Source organism: Lithobates pipiens, unplaced genomic scaffold, assembly GCF_037356315.1.
Source record: "Lithobates pipiens isolate NorthernLeopardFrog02 unplaced genomic scaffold, aLitPip1_a1.2 Scaffold_8, whole genome shotgun sequence".
Taxonomy (NCBI): domain Eukaryota; kingdom Metazoa; phylum Chordata; class Amphibia; order Anura; family Ranidae; genus Lithobates; species Lithobates pipiens.
In genome coordinates, this window is record NW_027507903.1 from 642,595,524 (window position 1) to 642,615,656 (window position 20,133).

At 48.1% G+C, this 20,133-nt stretch overlaps 1 protein-coding gene across 3 annotated transcripts in view; it reads right to left on the reverse strand.

The window, feature by feature from the left end:
- Positions 1-16,888: 16,888 nt before the first annotated feature.
- Positions 16,889-20,133, reverse strand: part of LOC143961618 (N-acetyllactosaminide beta-1,3-N-acetylglucosaminyltransferase 3-like) — a 114,957-nt gene continuing 111,712 nt past the window's right edge. For all 3 annotated transcript variants that reach the window (XM_077470939.1, XM_077470940.1, XM_077470941.1), the window contains one exon: positions 16,889-20,023. In XM_077470939.1, coding sequence (XP_077327065.1) covers positions 19,497-20,023 — 527 coding nt within the window. In that variant the 3' untranslated portion in view covers positions 16,889-19,496. The remainder of the gene's footprint in view (positions 20,024-20,133) is intronic.

Consider the following 20,133-nt stretch of genomic DNA (forward strand, 5'->3'; position numbering starts at 1 on the left):
CCCGCCACCGTCACTTCCGGCCGCGAGCTAATCCCGCCAGGAACCAACCCGCCCACCGGAAGTGCATCATCACCTCTTACCACGCTACTATTCGCCTCGCGGTCAGAAGCACCACCCCTCCTCCCGCGGGAAGACGGCGTTTTCTTATTCACGGCCGCCATTCCCAAACCATCAGACGCCATGCCGCCGGCCGACACTGTACCGCTTCCCACAGCGGCAGCCAAGCTGGCTTGACTTTCACATACCCTAGTCCCCTTACCCTGAGACCGGCTTGCGGCAGTGGCAGCCGACAACGCCACTGACGGCATGCCCTGCTTGCAACCTCCGGCTGGGATCACTGGGGACTGCACAGGTAAGTCCATCTTTTCTTTGCTTACTAGCCTAGCAAGCTGAACCACTGGTATCTTCTTATCTTTAGCGATACTCTTGTCTTTATTGTCCCTTTGCTGCCTCCTTCCCACTTCACCGGGGTCTAACCTGCCCTCTGGGGACACAGCCTCGTTCATAGGCTGGCAACCCTTGGGCTTACCTGACCCCTCTATAGGACTAGCGGAGTTAGCAGTTTTGTCACCAGGGATACTCTTCACACTACCAGCCTTCTCTGCACTCTTCCTCACCAGAACTGTCTCTTTACAAATCACTTGCTTTCTTTCAACCACAGTCTTTCTCTCCAGTTTGTCACTGTCCATCTCTCCTTCCGCCACACCTTCTGTCTCTTCATGGCCGGCTTCCACAGAAGGACCCGCCATTTCCTCTTCCAAGGTTGTGTCTGGGGCTGAACGCTGTCTGCGGCGTCTCCCTGCCTGGGTCCCCTCGTCACACGTAATTCTCATCGCTTTGTCCACATTAGATAGAAAATCTTTCTCACTAGAAGCACTGTCAATCAGGTTGGATAACAGCTCACCAATCATGTTGCACTGCTTCTTCAATCCGTCTATCACCGTCTTATACTCCTGTCTCTTTACAACGCCCGATCTGTCTCTCCGGTTCCTTAGCTCCGCCAGGACCTTCATTTTCTCGCAGTAGCTGCGGGAAGCCTTCACAATTAAGCTTTTAGCTTTCTTTCTTCTGTCTGCAGATTTCTCCGCATCCTCTCCTGGCTGTCTCAGAGACCAATCTGCAAGATCCAGTTGGTTCTCCAAGAACAACCTCTCCTCCTTGACGAGCTCCAGGAGCTTAGGGGCACCACGCCCTTCACTAGGCTGAGAAACAGCCACCTGGCCTGGGCTGACTGAAGCCATCAGCTCCCTCTCCTCCTCCACCACTCTGGAAGTCCTCAGAGATCAGAGCACGCAGCCAGCACACACAAGCTCCTACAACTGACTGCAAGCTCTATTTAAAATGAGCAAGATAGCTAGCTATATAGGTGGATATAGCGGTGTATACTGGGTTCAGAGCACGCAGACAGCACGCACAATCTCCTACAACTGACTGCAAGCTCTATTTAAAATGAGCAAGATAGCTAGCTATATAGGTGGATATAGCGGTGTATACTGGGTTCAGAGCACGCAGACAGCACGCACAATCTCCTACAACTGACTGCAAGCTCTATTTAAAACGAGCAAGATAGCTAGCTATATAGGTGGATATAACGGTGTATACTGGGTTCAGGGCACGCAGACAGCACGCAGACAACACGCACAATCTCCTACAACTGACTGCAAGCTCTATTAAAAAAGAGCAAGATAGTTAGCTATATAGGTGGATATAGCGGTGTATACTGGGTTCAGGGCACGCAGACAGCACGCACAATCTCCTACAACTGACTGCAAGCTCTATTAAAAAAGAGAAATATAGCTAGCTATATAGGTGGATATAATGGTGTATACTGCACTACAGAAGAGCAAGAACGCAAAATCGTCCGATAACGAACGGTGTATACTGTGTTGAAGGTACACAGAACACCCACTAACTCCTACAGACGCCAACACACTACACAAGGCCGCTGCGCTGGCGGCCTTATATAGTGTGGGTCATGTACTACACAGCCTGAGCTATGATTGGCCATAGGCATCCTGCCTGTGGCCAATCATGGCTCTCCTCGCTGCCGGCGCTGTGATTGGCCAAGCATGCGGGGCCACAGTGCATGCTTGGCCAATCATGAGCCAGCAATGCACTGCGATGGCGCAGTGCATTGTGGGCCGTGAGCGCCACATGAATTTGGCGCGAACGGTCCATAATGTTCGGAATTCTCCGAACGGGCGAACAGCCGATGTTCGAGTCGAGCTCATCCCTATTCAGGAGGGAACCACCAGTTGCAGCCAGGAGGGCTGGTGAGTGAAGTGTGCAGTCAGGAGGACTAGAGAGGCACGCCAGAGAGGACTGAGAGGGGACAGTCAGAGCTGGGTTTGAAGCCAGTAGAGAGAATTGCAATGTCATGGGCAGTGAAGCCGGGCAGCTGCAGCCTGTAGGGCTGGCAGATAGAGTTGCCACCTCACCCCTTTAAACCTGAACACCTTTGAATTACACTATTGTATCTGTGGTGGGGTATATTGTTTCTGGGAGGCCTATTGTTGCTGGGGTGGGGTCCATTGTTGCTGATTTTGTGTGAGGGTCTATTGTGGCTGGTGGGGATCTATTGTTGTTGGGGGTTCTTATGTTGCTGGCGAATCTACTATTGAGGCAGAGGTCTATTGATGCTGGGTGCTGGGAGATCTGTAGTTTGTGCTGGGAGGTCTAATGTTGCTGGGGTTGATGTTTCGTTGTTGGGGCTGGAATTTTGTTGTGGGTGGTCCATTATTGCTGTGTGTGGAGGATCTATTGTTCTGTGGGGGAACTATTGTTGCTGGGATGGGGTATATTGTTGTTTACTCTGATTTCACCGCACACTGTGAGATGATAGTCATAATATGCATTGGAAGAAGCTGCAGTGTATCAGTAGAGTGTGCTTCATTTCCTGGCTGGAGGGTATTCAGCATCATCTAGCCCAGCGATGGCAAACCTTGGCACCCCAGATGTTTTTGGAACTACATTTCCCATGATGCTCACGCACTCTGCAGTGTGATTGGGCATCATGGGAAATGTAGTTCTAAAACATCTGGGGTGCCAAGGTTCACCATCACTGATCTAGCCCTTTCTTTGCAAGCCTGGCTTTCCCCGGTCAGTCCCTTTCAATCATTGGATTTCAATTCTGTCAATCACGAAGGCTTAAAATCCCGTGTAGGCATTCCAGGGGCTGGTCTGCATGAAAACGTAGCCTGCCTAGGAACGACCACTCCTCCAGATCGACCCCCTTATTTTTTTGTTGCCCAATATACTTTGTCAGTCACTTAAACAAGAAAAAAGCCTAAGCACCACACACCAGTAAGAGCCAAGGTGTCAGAGAAGTGACTAAGCCCTGTGGGTGGGGCGAAATGCGTGGGGAGAAATGGCTGAAGCTGCTTTCACTTGTCTTGTATTTACTTGACACCTGGGCTCTTGCTGGTGTGTGTAGCGCTTGGGCTTTTTTCTTGTTTGTTTGTGTATATTGAGTCGAGATGGGCGGGCTCTTTCCATGCCGACACCCTTCTAGTGTGAGTTGCAGGAGGTAATTGAAATGGGGACCTGGGGCAGCACCTAAGGTTCCAGACTTTGTCAGTCACTTAAACAAGAAACAAACCCCAAGCGCTGCATGCCAGCAAGAGCCCAGGTGTCAGAAAACTGACTAAGTTCTGGGGGCAGGGCGAAACGTGTCAAGTATGGCCAGGATGGAGCCAGGCTGAAGTAACATTTATTGACACCTGGGCCCATGCTGGTGTGCAGAACTTGGGCTTTTTTCTTTTTTATGTGTGTATATTGGCTCTTTCCATGCTGGCATCCTCTAGTGTGAGTCACCGGAGTGTGAACTTAGAGGGGCACTTAAAGTTCCTCACTTTGTCAGCCAAGAAAACAAGAAAAAAAGATGAACTGCAGGCCAGCAAGAACCCAGGTGTCACAAAAGTGACTAAGTCCTGTGGGTGGGACGAAACGCGCCAAGGCATGGCTTGGACGGAGCCAGGCTGAAGTCACTTATACTTGACACCTGAGCTCTAGCTGGTCTGCAGCACTTGGGCTTTTCTTCTTGTTTATGTGTGTATATTGAGCCAGAACGTGCTCATTCCATGCCGACACCCTTCTAGTGTGAGTCACCAGAGCCAACTGAAATGGGGATCTGGAGCGGCACCTAAAGTTCCTCACTTTCTAAGTCACTTAAACAAGAAAAAAAATCCTAAGCGCTGCATGCAAACAAGAGCCCAGGTGTCAGCCAAGTAACTAAGCCCTGTGGGTGGGTCAAAACGCATCAGAGTGTGGCCTGCATGGAGCCAGGCTGAAGTCACTTATACTTGAAACTTGGGCTCTTGCTGGTGTGTGGCACTCGGGCTTTTTTCTTTTCTTGTTAATGTGTGTATATTGAGCCAGGGCTGCCTCTTTCCAGGCTGGCACCCTGTAAGAGAAAGCCAGTTAACTAGCACGCATTGGCGTGCAAGCGTGGGCACATTAACCTGCGCACAAGAAGAAATATGCATTTGCGCACGCGCAAGCACACATTCACGCGCACACTTGTGCACGCAATGGCGTCAAATGGCCTATTTAAACCAAGCAATAACATGAACACACTGCTGAGTGGTCTTTCAGCTTGTTGCTGTTTGCCTGTGCCCTGATCTGCTTCTTGCCTACCTGTGCTTGACCCGGCTTGATCTCAACCCTTCTCTGGACTTCTGCCCCCCTACCTGGGACCATGGCCAGTGTTTGACTCTTCTCTTGTCTCATGCTCCTGTACCTTGCTGCCTGATTGTATACTGACTGCGGCTTGCATCCTGTTCCTGTTTTAGTCTCCCTTTCCTGTACCTGCATTGCACGGCTGTTGATGACCCCTTGGCTTATGAGTTGAGTTGTGTTGAGTTGCACCTTGATATAGCGCGGTCATTTACCCCGTAGGGTCCCAATGCGCTTGGCGGAGTCCCTGGAAAAAAAAACAGGGGCTAGGAGACAGCAGCAGGGAAGCAGCATGAGAGATGGAACAAGCGAGGCTACGCAGGAAAGGCTCGTGTGACCAGCCAAGTCTTCAGTTTCCTGTGAAGACCAAGATGGTAGGGGCCTCCTGGAGCTCAGCAGGGAGGCTGTTCCACAGCAGGGCTCCATGGTGGGAGAAAGCTCGGCCACCACGCTGGGTCTTCTTAGGCACAGAGATGTGGAGGAGGAGGTCTCTCCTCCTCGATGTAAGTGATCTTCGCAGAACTCGTTTGTAGAAGCGTGAACAGCGGGAACTCGGAGCAAGGCTTCTCATGATTTTGAACATGATACAACCTGCATTAAACAGAGTACGAAGGTAAACCGGCAGCCATATGCCATAGGCTTATGTTCCGACTACACTCCTGCCTACTGACCCAGCGTCACTGAGTTACAGTTCCGGGTGTCTGTCTGGTGATCTACGGCCATTGGTTTCCTGTCAAGCCTCAGCTGGTGCCACTTGCTATACCGGCCCTCGTGCCACTCTATGTCCTACCCTCCTTGTCATCTCTATCAGGGGTGTTGGACAGGAGGTGCACGAGAAGCCCCTTCTACCAGGTACATGATACACCCTTCTAGTGTGAGTCACCGGAGGTAGAAGAAGTGTGGACTTAGAGGGGCACTTAAAGTTCCTCACTTTGTCAGTCACTGAACCACTGGAATATTTAGCTGCTCAATGACCAGGCCATTTTTTTGCAATTCGGCACTGCGCCGCTTTAACTGACAAAATTGCGCAGTCGTGCGACACTGTACCCAAGCAAAATTTACATCCTTTTTCTCAAATCGCCTTTCAGGACAACCCCGGAGAGAGTGTAGCTCCACCTTGTCATTAGGAAACACATGCCCACTTTAAAAACACCTCCTCTTCCTCCATGGCTTCAGTTATTGTGTTTCCTCCTTGGAGGAAGCATGTGCCTGAACCAGGGAGAGCTACACTCTCTGCAGGGGAGTAAGGCTTACCTTTCGTTGCAGGTTGTTTCTTTTTGACCCCCAGCAGCATCTCCACGGGGAGAGGACTCCTGGAGCTCCTGGTCCCGCCATCTCACGGGAGTAAGGACCCTCGGAGTGCCGGCGTCGGGTGCCCGGTGTCCGCTGGTTAGCGCAGGGAGGGCTCTGTTGCTGGCGGAGGCCGCTGCAGGTCAGCGGCATGGCTCCGTTTTCGGCGCCGGGTCCCGGGCGGCGACGGCGTCGTTCACGGTGACGCGCGGGCGCTCTGAGGGGGAGTGGCGCCGTGGTTCAAGCGCCTGGAACGCAGGGATCATGGGGCGGGTCAGGTGACCGCGTGCTTCCGCTTCCGGCCGGCCCTGATGACGCGGCGGCCGGGAAAATTTAAAACGACAGAGCTGTTTGTGATAGCTGCCTCACTCAAACGATGGAAGAGTGTAAGCCAGCTATGGCGGAGACAGGCGCCCCTAGCACCGGTCCAGCCCAGGTACGTAAGGTGCACTGGCACCCTCTGCTTTACTGTTGGGCTATGTCTTTGTCTGTTCCCCCCTCTTGGGGGCCTGTCGCTGCAGGTCAGAGGTGGACTTCGCTCTGACCTTTTGCAGCCTAGTTCTGGGGTCTCACTAGTGGTCTGTTTGGTGGTGGGTCTCTGCACTGGCTTGGTGTTAAGCAACTGGTTGTTGAGAGCTTTTAGTGAGTTAAACCTGTATGTCGTTTCAGGAAAAATCACTAGGAAAAGCTAGACCAGGTCAGAGAAAATGTCCTTCTTGCAAGACCCCCCTCAGAGATTCGTGGCAGAAGGCAATGTGCAGAAATTGTATCAGAGAATTGGTGGAAGAGGAAACATCTCAACAATATAAGGATTTGTTTTCTTCGGTTAAAGAGCTGACAAACTCCTTGAGTTCAGTCAGGTCCATCCTGATACAAAACCCTCCCGCACAGACCGAGCCTCAGAACTTACCGCCCAGCCCCAGGGCGTCGTCATCCAGACAGGTGGAAACTGAAGAGTCTGGAGACGAAGGGGGTAGTACTCTCATCTCCTTCAGGGATTCTGAGGAGGAGGAAGAGGAAGAAGATAGCAGGGGCTCCAAATTCAAGCTATCACTAGAGGAAGTAGATGATATTCTAAAAGCAATCTACACTACTCTAGAAATTCAAGAAGAAAAAGTACAACTGTCAGTTCATGACAAAATGTACCAGGGGTTGGAAGAAACAAAACGGAGAGTTTTTCCAGTCCACAGGGTCCTCTCAGACTCAGTGAGAAAGGAGTGGAAGGACCCAGAAAAAGCCCCTTTCTTCTCTAAAGCTCTCAAGAGAAGGTTTCCCTTCGAAGATAAGGACTCAGAGGTTTGGAACAAAAAACCCAGAGTCGATGCAGCTTTCTCGCAGGTATCCAGACGAACGGATCTAGCCTTTGAGGATATGGGGATCCTTAAAGACCCGATGGACAAAAAAGCTGACTCCATCCTTAAAAAAGCTTTGGATGCTGCGTCAGTCAGTCTAAAACCAGCAATGGCAGCTACGGTGGTGGCCAGGAATCTGGAATGTTGGGTAGAGAAGCTGAAGAGCCATATTGAGGCGGGGACACCCCGCAAGGATCTCTTAGAGTCCTTTCCACTGATCCTGAATGCAGTCAAATACATGGCGGATGCATCAGCAGAATCGTTTAAACTGGCCGCTAGGTCTTCGGCTCTTGTAAATTCAGCCAGGAGAGCAGTTTGGCTGAAAACATGGTCTGGGGACACTGCTTCTAAGGTCAAACTGTGTGGTCTTCCCTTCTCGGGTGACTTGCTCTTTGGTCCCGATTTAGAGTCTGTGCTGGATAGAACAGCCGATAAAAAGAAGGCTTTTCCAGTTAAGAAAAAGCAGATTGCCAAAAAGAATTTTCGTGCTTTTCAGCAGTCCCATAAAAAAGACCAGGAGCGCAAGAGCAGATGGGGTTCACAGAAGGGCAAAGGCAAGGGTGGAGTCCTCTTTAGATCTCCCCCAGAGCAGTCCCCTAAGAGCAAGTGACAATATCTCCCCAGTGGGGGGGAGACTGTCAGCTTTTCGCGAACAATGGGACAGGCTGTCTCCAAATCTGTTCGTGAAGAGCGTTGTCGATCAGGGGTACAGGTTGGAGTTTTCAGAACTACCCCCGAGCAGATTTTACGTGACAACATTGCCAAGGGATCAGGAGAAGGCCTCTGCAATGAAGCTTTTGTTACAGGAGCTGATACAGCAAGAGGTTCTGATTCAAGTCCCAGTAAACCAGCAGGGCGAGGGTTTTTATTCACATATTTTTCTGGTGAAAAAACCCTCAGGGAAGTACCGTCTAATCCTGAATCTGAAATTTCTGAACAGGTTCATTTGGTACAAACATTTCAGGATGGATACAATTTTCTCCATCACAAAGCTGTTGACCCCAGAATGCTTCATGGCATCCCTGGATCTGAGGGATGCCTACCTTCATATACCAATTCATCAGGCATCGCAGCAGTTCCTGCGCCTGGCATTGAAGGTGGGGAGTTCGGTATGGCACCTCCAATTCAGGGCTCTGCCGTTCGGACTCTCGTCCTCTCCCAGGGTCTTTACGAAGATTATGGCAGAGGCTTTGGAGCCCCTGAAATTGAAGGGGATTCCAGTCGTCCCTTACCTGGACGACCTTTTGTTTTTTGCAGACTCCAGGGAGCAGGTCCTAGTCAATCTCCAGAGGGCCCAGTCTCACCTCGAGGGCCTGGGATGGCTTCTAAATCTAGAGAAGTCAATCCTGACCCCCTCACAGGAAATGAAATTTCTGGGGTATACATTAAATTCGATTCTCCAGAAAGTTTTCCTGCCGTTGGAAAAACAGGAAAAGTTGCAGCTAGCTGTACAGCGGATACAGAGCAACCAGACAGTCTCAGTCAGGACGGCTATGGCAGTTCTGGGCCTGCTTACGGCAGCAATCCCGGCTGTTCAGTGGGCCAGGTTCCATTCCAGACCCCTTCAGAGGGAGGTTCTGTCAAGCTGGTCCCATCAGGATCCTTTGGAAAAACAGCTAAAAATTTCGTCAAGGACGAAAAGGGCTCTTTGGTGGTGGAGAGACCAGGCAAACCTCTCAAGGGGCCTGGTGTGGACCTTTCCTGTGGACAAGCGCCTTACTACAGACGCAAGTGCCTGGGGCTGGGGAGCCCATCTGAATGGTCAGACATCTCAGGGGGTCTGGTCCAAACAGGAAGCTCAAAGATCATCCAACTGGAGGGAGTTGAAGGCGATCTTTCTGGGTTTAGTGGCCTTTCAGCAGAGTTTGAGAGGCCACCACGTCCAGGTGTTGTCAGACAACACGACAGCGGTTACCTACATTATGAAGCAAGGGGGAACCAGAAGCAGGAGCTTGATGGAGCTGGCCAATCTGTTGTTAGCCTGGGCAGAGCAGAACACAGCCTCACTATCGGCAGTGCATCTGAAGGGCTCTCAGAATTTGTTTGCGGACCTCCTAAGCAGGCGCAAATTGCTGGAGGCAGAATGGAGTCTGAATCAGGAAGTGTTCCTGATGATCTCCGAGGCCTGGGGGGTTCCACAGGTAGACCTTTTTGCCAGCCAGCAGAACTCAAAGGTGGACAGATTCTTTTCTCTTCACCGAGGAGATGCAGCAATAGGGTTGGACGCATTTGCTCACCCCTGGCATTACCAGCTGTGCTACGCCTTTCCCCCCTTTCCTCTAATTCCACTAGTACTGAGGAAATTCAGGGAAGAAAGGACAGACTTAATACTAGTCACTCCTTTTTGGCCAAAAAGGCCCTGGTTCGCGGGTCTTCGAAACCTAGCCTCGAAGCCCCCATGGAGGTTACCACTCAGAAAAGATCTGTTATCCCAGGGGACAGTAAGTCATCCAGAGGTGGAACTCCTACAGCTAACCGCCTGGTTTCTGAGGAGGACCTATTAAAAGCCAAAGGTCTCTCAGATAAAGTAGTAAAGACCCTGCTGTCTAGTAGGAAGGCAGTTACACAGGCAATTTACATGAAGGTCTGGAAAAAGTTCAACTCCTGGTGCAGTTCTAGAGAACTCAAGGTCAAGAGCACGGTGTCCGTCTTGGAGTTTCTCCATGAAGGAATGGAGAAGGGTCTCGCAGCCAGTACCCTGAAGACTCAGGTGGCTGCCTTATCAGTTTTCTTTGAAAAGACTTTATCTAAAGAAACTTTAATTTCTAGTTTTTTTAGGGCTCTTGCTCGAAATAGACCAGTAGCCCTTAAAGACTTTCCCAGTTGGGATTTGTCTACAGTTTTACAGGGTCTCTCGGGAGCACCGTTTGAACCCTTACAGGAGGCTTCTTTGCAGAAGGTGGTTTTAAAAACAATCTTTTTGGTGGCCATCACCTCGGCCAGGAGAGTCAGCGAGCTCCAAGCTCTAGCTATTACAGAACCCTTCCTTAGAATTTATCAGGACAGGGTGGTACTGAGGACGGATCCAGCATTCCTACCGAAAGTATCCTCAACTTTCCATCGATCACAGGAAATAGTGTTACCTACATTCTCTGCAAGCCCAGCAAATGCAGGAGAGGAAGTTTTTCACACATTGGATGTGAGAAGGTGTCTATTACAGTTTCTGAAAGTTACTAAAGATTTTAGAAAATCAAACGCCCTCTTCGTGATATTTTCTGGATCACGCAAGGGGGAGAAAGCTTCTAAAAGTACGCTGGGTAGGTGGCTTAAGTTGGCTATAACAGAAGCCTATAAAGCAAAAGGAGAAATACCTCCCTCAGGTATTGCTGCCCACTCTACTAGATCCACGGCAGTTTCCTGGGCTGAAAGGGCCGGTGCAACGCCTGAACAAATCTGCAAGGCTGCCACTTGGTCCAGTTATTCGACATTTCTCCGGCACTACCGGTTAGATCTACTGTCTGCAGCAGATCAGGCCTTCGGCAGGAAGGTACTGCAGGCAGTAGTCCCGCCCTAGGGTAAGTTTCTCGGTTATCCTCTCCGGGGTTGTCCTGAAAGGCGATTTGAGAAAGACTCAGTTAGACTTACCGGTGACGGTATTTCTAAGAGCCTTTCAGGACAACCGTTACTTCCCTCCCTAGGTTATGCTTAGTAAATGTATTAAGTTCTACCATGGTGTTGTGCTTTCTGTGCTTTGTTTTCCAGCGTCGGAAGGCCACAATAACTGAAGCCATGGAGGAAGAGGAGGTGTTTTTAAAGTGGGCATGTGTTTCCTAATTACAAGGTGGAGCTACACTCTCTCCGGGGTTGTCCTGAAAGGCTCTTAGAAATACCGTCACCGGTAAGTCTAACTGAGTCTTTTTCCCACAAATGGAGCTTTCTTTTGGTGGTACTTGATCACCTCTGCGGTTTTATTTTTTTGCGTTATAAATACAATTTAAAAAAAAACACAATATTTAGTACTTTTTGCTGTAATAAATATCCCCGTATTTTTTCCCCTCAGTTTAGGCCAAAATGTATTCTCCTACATATTTTTGGGAATAAAAATCGCAATAAGCGAATATTTATTGGTTTGCGCAAAAGTTATAAGGGATAGATTTATGGCATTTTTATTATTATTATTTTTTTTACTATTAATGGGGATAGATTTATGGCATTTTTAGGGGGTAGATTTATGGCATTTTTATTTATTTTTTTACTAGTAATGGGGATAGATTTATGGCATTTTTATTATTATTATTTTTTTTACTAGTAATGGGGATAGATTTATGGCATTTTTATTATTATTATTTTTTTACTAGTAATGGGGATAGATTTATGGCATTTTTAGGGGGTAGATTTATGGCATTTTTATTATTATTATTTTTTTTTTACTAGTAATGGGCATAGATTTATGGAATTTTTAGGGGATAGATTTATGGCATTTTTATTATTATTATTTTTTTTTACTAGTAATGGCAGCGATCTGCGATTCTTATTGGGACTGTGGCATTATGGCGGACACATCGGACACTTTTGACACATTTTTGAAACCATTGACAATTATACAGCGATCAGTGCTATAAAAATTCACTGATCACTGTGTAGATGTCACTGGCAGGGAAGGGGTTAACACTAGGGGGCGATCAAGGGATTAACTGTGTTCCCTGACTGTATGTTCTAACTGTAGGGGGAGGGGACTGACTATAGGAAATGACAGATCGTGGTTCCTAGCTATTATCACAGAACAGGGATTTATGAGTTCACACACACGTCCCTTTTCTGCCTCTCGTCCCCGCGACTGCCGGCCATGAGCATAGGTACCACCTACAATGCAGCCGACGTAAAGCTACGACGGTTCGCGGGATTGCGCCGACCTGCCGCAGTATGACGGCGGCTGATCGGCATGTTGTTAAACAAGAAAAAAAGCTCAAGTGCTGCATGCCAGCAAGAACCCAGGTGTCAGACAAGTGACTAAGTCCTGCGGGCAGGACGAAACGCGTCAAGCATGGCCTGGATGGAGCAAGGCTGAAGTCACTTGACACCTGAGCTCTTGCACGTCTGCGGCACTTGCGCTTTTCTTCTTGTTTATGTGTGTATATTGAGCCGGGATGGGCTCTTTCCATGCCGACACCCTTCTAGTGTGAGTCACCAGACGTAATTGTAATGGGGATCCAGAGCGGCACCTAAAGTACCTCACTTTGTCAGTCACTTTATCATGATACTAAATTAATACATTTATTATTTCAGACAAACAGATTTTTTGTCAATATAATTTTGCATATTTTAATTTCTATGCAATTTAAAAGACAAAAAAAGTGACCAAACTTTTTTTTTTCTAGTTTGCCCCGTGTTCATTTTAATTTACCTAGAGCTAGTTACCAGGGCTGGACTGGGAAAAAAATTTGGCCCTGGACTTCATCCAGACCGGCCCACTTACATTTTGAGTGTCCCATCAGCACCCCCTTACATCAGAGTGTCCCATTACCAACCCACTTACATCAGAGTGTCCCATCAGCACCCCCTTACATCAGAGTGTCCTATCAGCACCCCCTTACATCAGAGTGTCCCATCAGCAGCCCCCTTACACCAGAGTGTCCCATTACCAACCCACTTACATCAGAGTGTCCCATTACCAACCCACTTACATCAGAGTGTCCCATTACCAACCCACTTACATCAGAGTGTCCCATCAGCACCCCCTTACACCAGAATGTCCCATCAGCACCCCCTTACATCAGAGTGTCCCATCAGCAGCCCCCTTACATCAGAGTGTCCCATCAGCAGCCCCTTACACCAGAGTGTCCCATCAGCAGCCCCTTACACCAGAGTGTCCCATCAGCAGTCCCCTTACATCAGAGTGTCCCATCAGCAGCCCCTTACACCAGAGTGTCCCATCAGCAGCCCCTTACACCAGAGTGTCCCATCAGCAGCCCCTTACACCAGAGTGTCCCATCAGCAGCCCCTTACACCAGAGTGTCCCATCAGCACCCCCTTACACCAGAGTGTCCCATCAGCACCCCCTTACACCAGAGTGTCCCATCAGCACCCCCTTACACCAGAGTGTCCCATTACCAACCCACTTACATCAGAGTGTCCCATCAGCACCCCCTTACACCAGAGTGTCCCATTACCAACCCACTTACATCAGAGTGTCCCATTACCAACCCACTTACATCAGAGTGTCCCATCAGCAGCCCCCTTACATCAGAGTGTCCCATCAGCAGCCCCCTTACATCAGAGTTTCCCATCAGCACCCCCTTACATCAGAGTGTCCCATCAACAGCCCCCTTACATCAGAGTGTCCCATCAGCACCCCCTTACATCAGAGTGTCCCATCAGCACCCCCTTACATCAGAGTGTCCCATCAGCAGCCCCCTTACATCAGAGTGTCCCATCAGCAGCCCCCTTACATCAGAGTGTCCCATCAGCAGCCCCCTTACATCAGAGTGGCCCACTGAGCCATCGGCCCACCGGGAAACTCCCGGTAGTCCCAATGGCCAGTACATGCCTGCTAGTTACTGTACAAATGTGCAAATTCTATCCTGAAGTTTGTGCTGTTATTAGTGATGGGCTTGGGTTCAGTCTGATTATGGATTCAGTGGAATCTGGAAGTCAGTCATCAGTCCTAAGCCCTTGTACAAACGGTCGGACATTCCAACGGAAAATGTCCGATCGGACCGTGTTGTCGGATAATCCGACCGTGTGTGGGCTCCATCGGACTGTTTCCGTCGGAATATCCGTTTTAGAGCTGGGCTATAAAACTTTCCAACAACATTATCCAATCGGACTTTGTCCTATTGTGTGTAGAGACAAAGTGCCACACATGCTCAGATCAAATTCCTAGACCAAAGCTATTGGCTACTAGCCTGAACGTAGTCCCGTCGTAACGAAATAACATCATCACGTTACGTACGATCGGATTTTCCAACAACTTTGTCCTACCGTGTGTATGCAACACAAGTTTCAGACAAAATCCGTCGGAATGTCCAACCATGTGTACAAGGGCTAAAACCAATGAGCTGTGGACAGGACATTCCCTTGAAGTCGTACATACACAAAGGGGTGGGCATGTGTCAATGACATGGAACTAACATGGATTTGTGGCCTATATAAAGTCAAGGATGTCACAAGCCACCCCCACCCTGTTGTGCATGGTGGGGAATGTCTCAGACTGCAACGCATTGGTCAAGGGATAATAGCTAACTTCTGGGATCATCTGAACATGGGTTCCAAGGAAAAACCCAGAGCTGAACCTAAGCTCATCCCCTTTCTATATAAACTGCTTAAAAAAATGAAAGGAACACTTTGAAAACACATCAGATCTCAATGGGGAAACATCTCATGCTGCATATCTATGCTGGGTATGGATTGGGTAATGTGTTAGGAACGAAAGGATGTCACATCGTTTGATGGAAATGAAAATTATCACCCTACAGAGGGCTGAATTCAAAGACACCCCAGAAATCAAAGAGATAAAAGGATGCAGCAGGCTAGTCCATTTTCCTGAAAGTTCATTGCAGCAACTCAAAATGCCCCACCCACGTGCTTGTATGCATGCCTGGCAATGTTAGGGCATGCTCCTAATGAGACAACGGATGGTGTCCTGGGTATTGGGTATTTCCTCCCAGATTAGGACCAGGACGTCACTGAGCTCCTGAACAGACTGAGGTGCAACCTGGCGGCGTTGGATGGACTGACACATAATGTCCCAGAGGTGTTCTATTGGATTTAGGACAGGGGAATGTGGGAGCCATTCAATGGTATCAATTCCTTCATCCCCCAGGAACTGTCTGCATACTCTCGCCACATGAGGGTGGGCATTGTCATGCATCAGGAGGAACCCAGGACCCGCTGCACCAGCATAGGGTCTGACAATGGGTCAAGAGATTTCATCCTGATACCTGATGGGTGCCATTGTCTAGCCTGTAGAGGTCTGTGTGTCCCTCCATGGATATGCCTCCCCAGACCATCACTGTCCCACCACCGAACCGGTCATGCTGAGCGATGTTACAGGCATCATAACGTTCTCCATGGCTTCTCCAGACCCTTTCACATCTGTCGCATGTGCTCAGGGTGAACCTGCTCTCAGCTGTGAAAGGCACGGGGCGCCAGTGGCAGAACTGCCAATTCTGGTGTTCATTGGCAAATACCATATCAGATCAGTGAGCACAGGGCCCACTAGAGGACCTCAGGCCACCCTCATGAAGTCTGTTTCTGATTGTTTGGTCAGAGACATTCACGCCGGTGGCCTGCTGGAGGTCATTTTGTAGGGCTCTGGCAGTGCTCATCCTGTTTCTCTTTGCACAAAGGAGCAGATACCGGTATTGCTGATGGGTTAAGGACCTTCTACAGCCCTGTCCAGCTCTCTGGGTGTCTCCTGGAATCTCCTCAATGCTCATGAGACTGTGCTGCTGGGGGACACGGCAAACCTTCTGGCAATGACACGTATCTATGTGCCATCCCGGAGGAGCTAGATTGCAACCTCTATAGGGTCCAGGTATCGCCTCATGCAACTTGTAGTGATACTGACCCTAGCCAAGTGCAAAACTAGTGAAAAACTGTCTGAAAATATGGAGTATGGAAAAAAATATCAGTGGCCTCTACCTGTAAAACCATTCCTGTTTTGGAGGTGCATCTGTTGTAAATTTCACTAACACCAAAGCAGCTGAAACTGATTATTAACCCCCTCTGCTACTTAACTGACCAGATCAATATCCCTGGAGTTTTGCTGACTTGATGCTATACTCTGACAGGGCCGTCTTTAAGGCAGGGCAAAAGGGGCAGCTGCCCTGGGCCCTGTCATTGTTGTGGGGCCCAAAGCAGCTGCCTCGTACTTGCCAACTATCCCAGTTTACATTCCCTTGAAGTTTTAGTCCTGTGCTGCTACTAATGCTGCTCAGCTCTGCCCTATTGTTGTGTACAGATGACTCACCTGCAGACCTGTGTTTACATGTAAATACTGGCATTCATATGTGAATAGCAGTGACATGCATATGTGAATAGCTGAGGCCAACTGCATTGATATGTAAATAAAGGCAGCATTCATAGGTATATCATGCCCCCCTGCAGTGAGGAGAAGATGTACTGTAACCTATAGCAACCAGTGAACAGTATTACTGTACAGCAATCTCTAGCAGCCAATCAACAAGCAGAAATGTGCTGTAACCTCTAGCAACTAATCAGTGAGCCTTAAGGAGTGCTGTAACCTCTAGCAACCAGTCAGTGAGCAGTAATGATATGCTGTAACCTCTGGCAACCAATCACAATCGGTGCCTGATCTGATACAGTAAACTGATTTTAAGTCTAGCTGCTATTTATTGTATGTCTCAGAGAAGGTGGAGAGCGAAATTGCATGCGGGGAGGGGGACCCTAAGAAAATTTTTGCCCAGGGTCCAATCAGTATTAAAGACGGCCCTGTACTCTGATTAAAAAAAGCGTGCCTTTCATTTGTTTGAGCAGTGTAAAATTACATGAAAATATTTTTTTTACAGTAAACCTTCAATTTTGGAGGGCAATTATAAATGAAAGCAAGGCATTCTTTAGATTATATGTTTCAAAAAGTTGACATTTTATACATAAGGTTAAAAAAATAATTAGCAATTAACGAATTAAGTTTAATGGGGGTTAACTATAGGATTACGTTGGTACAATTTTCATTAAAAGAATAATTTTTATTTACCAAGTTGTGAGGTTGCTCAACTGATAATGTGTAGCTCCAAAGACACTTCTTTGACCTGTATATAAATAACTAGTCAAAATACACTGTAACAATAATAACGTTACAACATAATGATTGATGAAACCTGCAAACATTTACACAGGAACACCTTCTGATACATGGAGCGGGATTCGGTAGTCAAAGTGACAATGGGTCCTGGTGATCTGCTGGTTATAGCGGTGTCACGGACAGGAGTTAGGCTTGGAGACCAGTAGCTTTATCAGTAGAGAGGCTCCCACCAACCTGCAGGATAGGTATACAAGCAGGTCACCCTGGCAGATGACGTGTGCTCACCCGAGAGGTGCGGGGGTCTGAGCACTCACCAGTATTCACCAGAGCTCCTACTGGTGGAGATGAGTTTTGCTGCTTGTTAGTACCAGGTTGCAGTCCTCAGGATCATCCCACCAGGAGGTGAACAAGTCAGAGTCTAGTAGCAGATCCAGAGGAAGCATAGTCAGTAAACAAGTCAAGGGTCAGTAACAAGTGGTTGCAGGTTGGAATCAAGCCGAAGTGTAGTCAGTAAACAAGCCAAAGGTCATTAACAAGTGGTTGCAGGTTGGGATCAAGCCGAAGTGTAGTCAGTAAACAAGCCAAAGGTCATTAACAAGTGGTTGCAGGTTGGGATCAAGCCGAAGTGTAGTCAGTAAACAAGCCAAAGGTCATTAACAAGTGGTTGCAGGTTGGGATCAAGCAGAAATGTAGTCAGGAGACAAGCAAAATGTTGGTAATGAGTTGTAGAAAAGATACGGACAGCAGCAGGAGTGACGGGAGTGATATTGGCTGAAAATAGCACAATAGCCTGGCAAAAGGAAGTCCAAGGCATGCTTTAAATAGGAAGTTCATGGGAGGAGCAAAGAGTTTGAGGTTCAAGAGAAACAAGACATAAGGCTAGGTTGTCTGACGGATTAGGCAGGGAGCTTCTTGGCATTTCAGGTGGCTCAGTAAGAAGAGATACTGCCAAACACAGCAGAGGTTACAGGTTCAGCTCTGGGTCCTAACAAGTGACCTGCAGTAGGGGAGGAAATACAGGGCATACAAGGTATCTCCAAGATACTTACATGAAATACTAGACATGCAAGGTATGACTAAGGTACTTAGATAAAATACTGGGCTTACAGGTAACATTGAATGTACTTAGATGCATTATTGGGCATACAAGGTACATCCAGGGTGCTTAAAGGGAATACCAGTCATACAAGGTACGTTGAGGGTACTTAGATGAAATACAAGTCATACAAGGAACGTCCAGGGTATTTTGATAGAATACTGGTCATACAAGTTACGCCCAGGGTACTTAGATAGAATACCGGTCATACAAGATACGTCTAGGTTACTTCGATGAAATACTGGTTATACAAAGTACGTCCAAGGTAGATATCAGTCAGGGTTCCTGTATAGGGAAGAATATGTCTGAGAACACATTTTTGTATAAAAGTATGACTTTTACAAGTGACGGATATCACATTCACAGGTATAGGTTTATTTTTGCTAAAATATAAATATACAGTAAACCTGCAATTTGTTACATTTTCCACATTGGAAAATTGGATTTTTTCTACATATATACATATATATGAATAAATTATACTCCAAAATACATATATAATAACTATGTATTCATCATTACCAGTCTATTCCTCCTCCTGTGGAGTGATGCAGACAGAAGGGAGCTATGAGGCTCTTCATCCTCCATAGGGTGAGGCAATACAGAAGGGGAATTTAAGACTGCCCCTCCTCCCTTGGGCGACACATACAGAAAGGGACTATGGGGTTCTCAATCCTTCATAGGGTGACACAGACAGAAGGGAACTATGGGGCTTTCAATTCTCCGATGACACAGAAGAAAGCTATGAGGCTCTCCATCCTCCATAGGGTGAACAGACAGAAGAGAATTATGAGGCTCTCCATCCTCTGTAGGGTGACACAGACAGAAGGCAAATTTGAGGCTCTCTGCCCTCCGTAGGGTGACACAGACCGAAGCGAACTATGAGGCTCTACCTTCTTCCATAGGGTAACACATACAGAAGGGGGCTTTGGGGTTCTCAATCCTACATGGGAGGGCATAGACAGATAGGAACTATGGGGCTTTCCATTCTCCAGTGACATGGACAGAAGGGGACTTTGGGGCTTTCCATTCTCTGGTGACACAGACAGAAGTGGACTATGAGGCTTTCCATCTTCTATAGGGTGACACAGACAGATTGCAACGTTGAGACTGTCCATCCTCTGTTGAGTGACATAGACAGAAAGGAAATTTGGGGCTTTCTACCCTCTGTAGGGTGACACAACAGAAGGTAAATATGAGGTTCTCCTTCCTCAGTAGGGTGACACAGACAGAAGGAAACTAGGAGACTGTCTGTCCTCCATAGGGTGACACATGTAGAGGTGGCTATGAGGCCCTCTCTGCCCACCATAAGGTGACACACATAAGAATGAACTACCAGTCTGTTCCCTCTGCAGGATGAAAATAGTGGGACTTGGGGCTATTGGTCTTTCATTTTCGATTTCTTTTTCTTCTTCTTCTTTTTCTTTCCCTCCTCCTCTTCATCTTTGTCTAGTTCTGGTGGACAAGGTTTCAAATATGGTAGTTCCTTCCACACTTCCAGAAGTCGATATGGAGTTAGGCCATGGGCAACCAGAGCATCTGCATATCGGCAGTTGTCGTCACTCTTCAGGCCAAAGGAATGGAACCTTGGTTCATGATGGAAATTAACCTTGGCCGCCATAGCTAGGAACCCGAAGAAGACATCGTCCAGCGGGAAGGTAGGAATAATAGACGCCGCCCAGTGAAGAGACGGCACCAACTCCGATGGGAGGAGGAAACCACCACCAGAGACAAATGCAGGGTAGTAGCTATGGGGATAGACGGAGATGGGCACAGCGTACTTTCCCCAGCGCTCAGGAGGTGCGTGGATTTGCAGTTGGCCATGGATGTGAAGTCGATATTTCTGGGGAGAGGAGTGAATGTAGGACACCAAGGCATGTGGGTTCACAAATTCATCATCGTCACCTGTGAAAGGAAATAAGAGGGAAATCTTTCAGAATTGCAACTTTTTGTAACTTTCTGCAAACATAAACCACTTGCCGACCGCAATACGTATATATACTTTACGGTCTGTA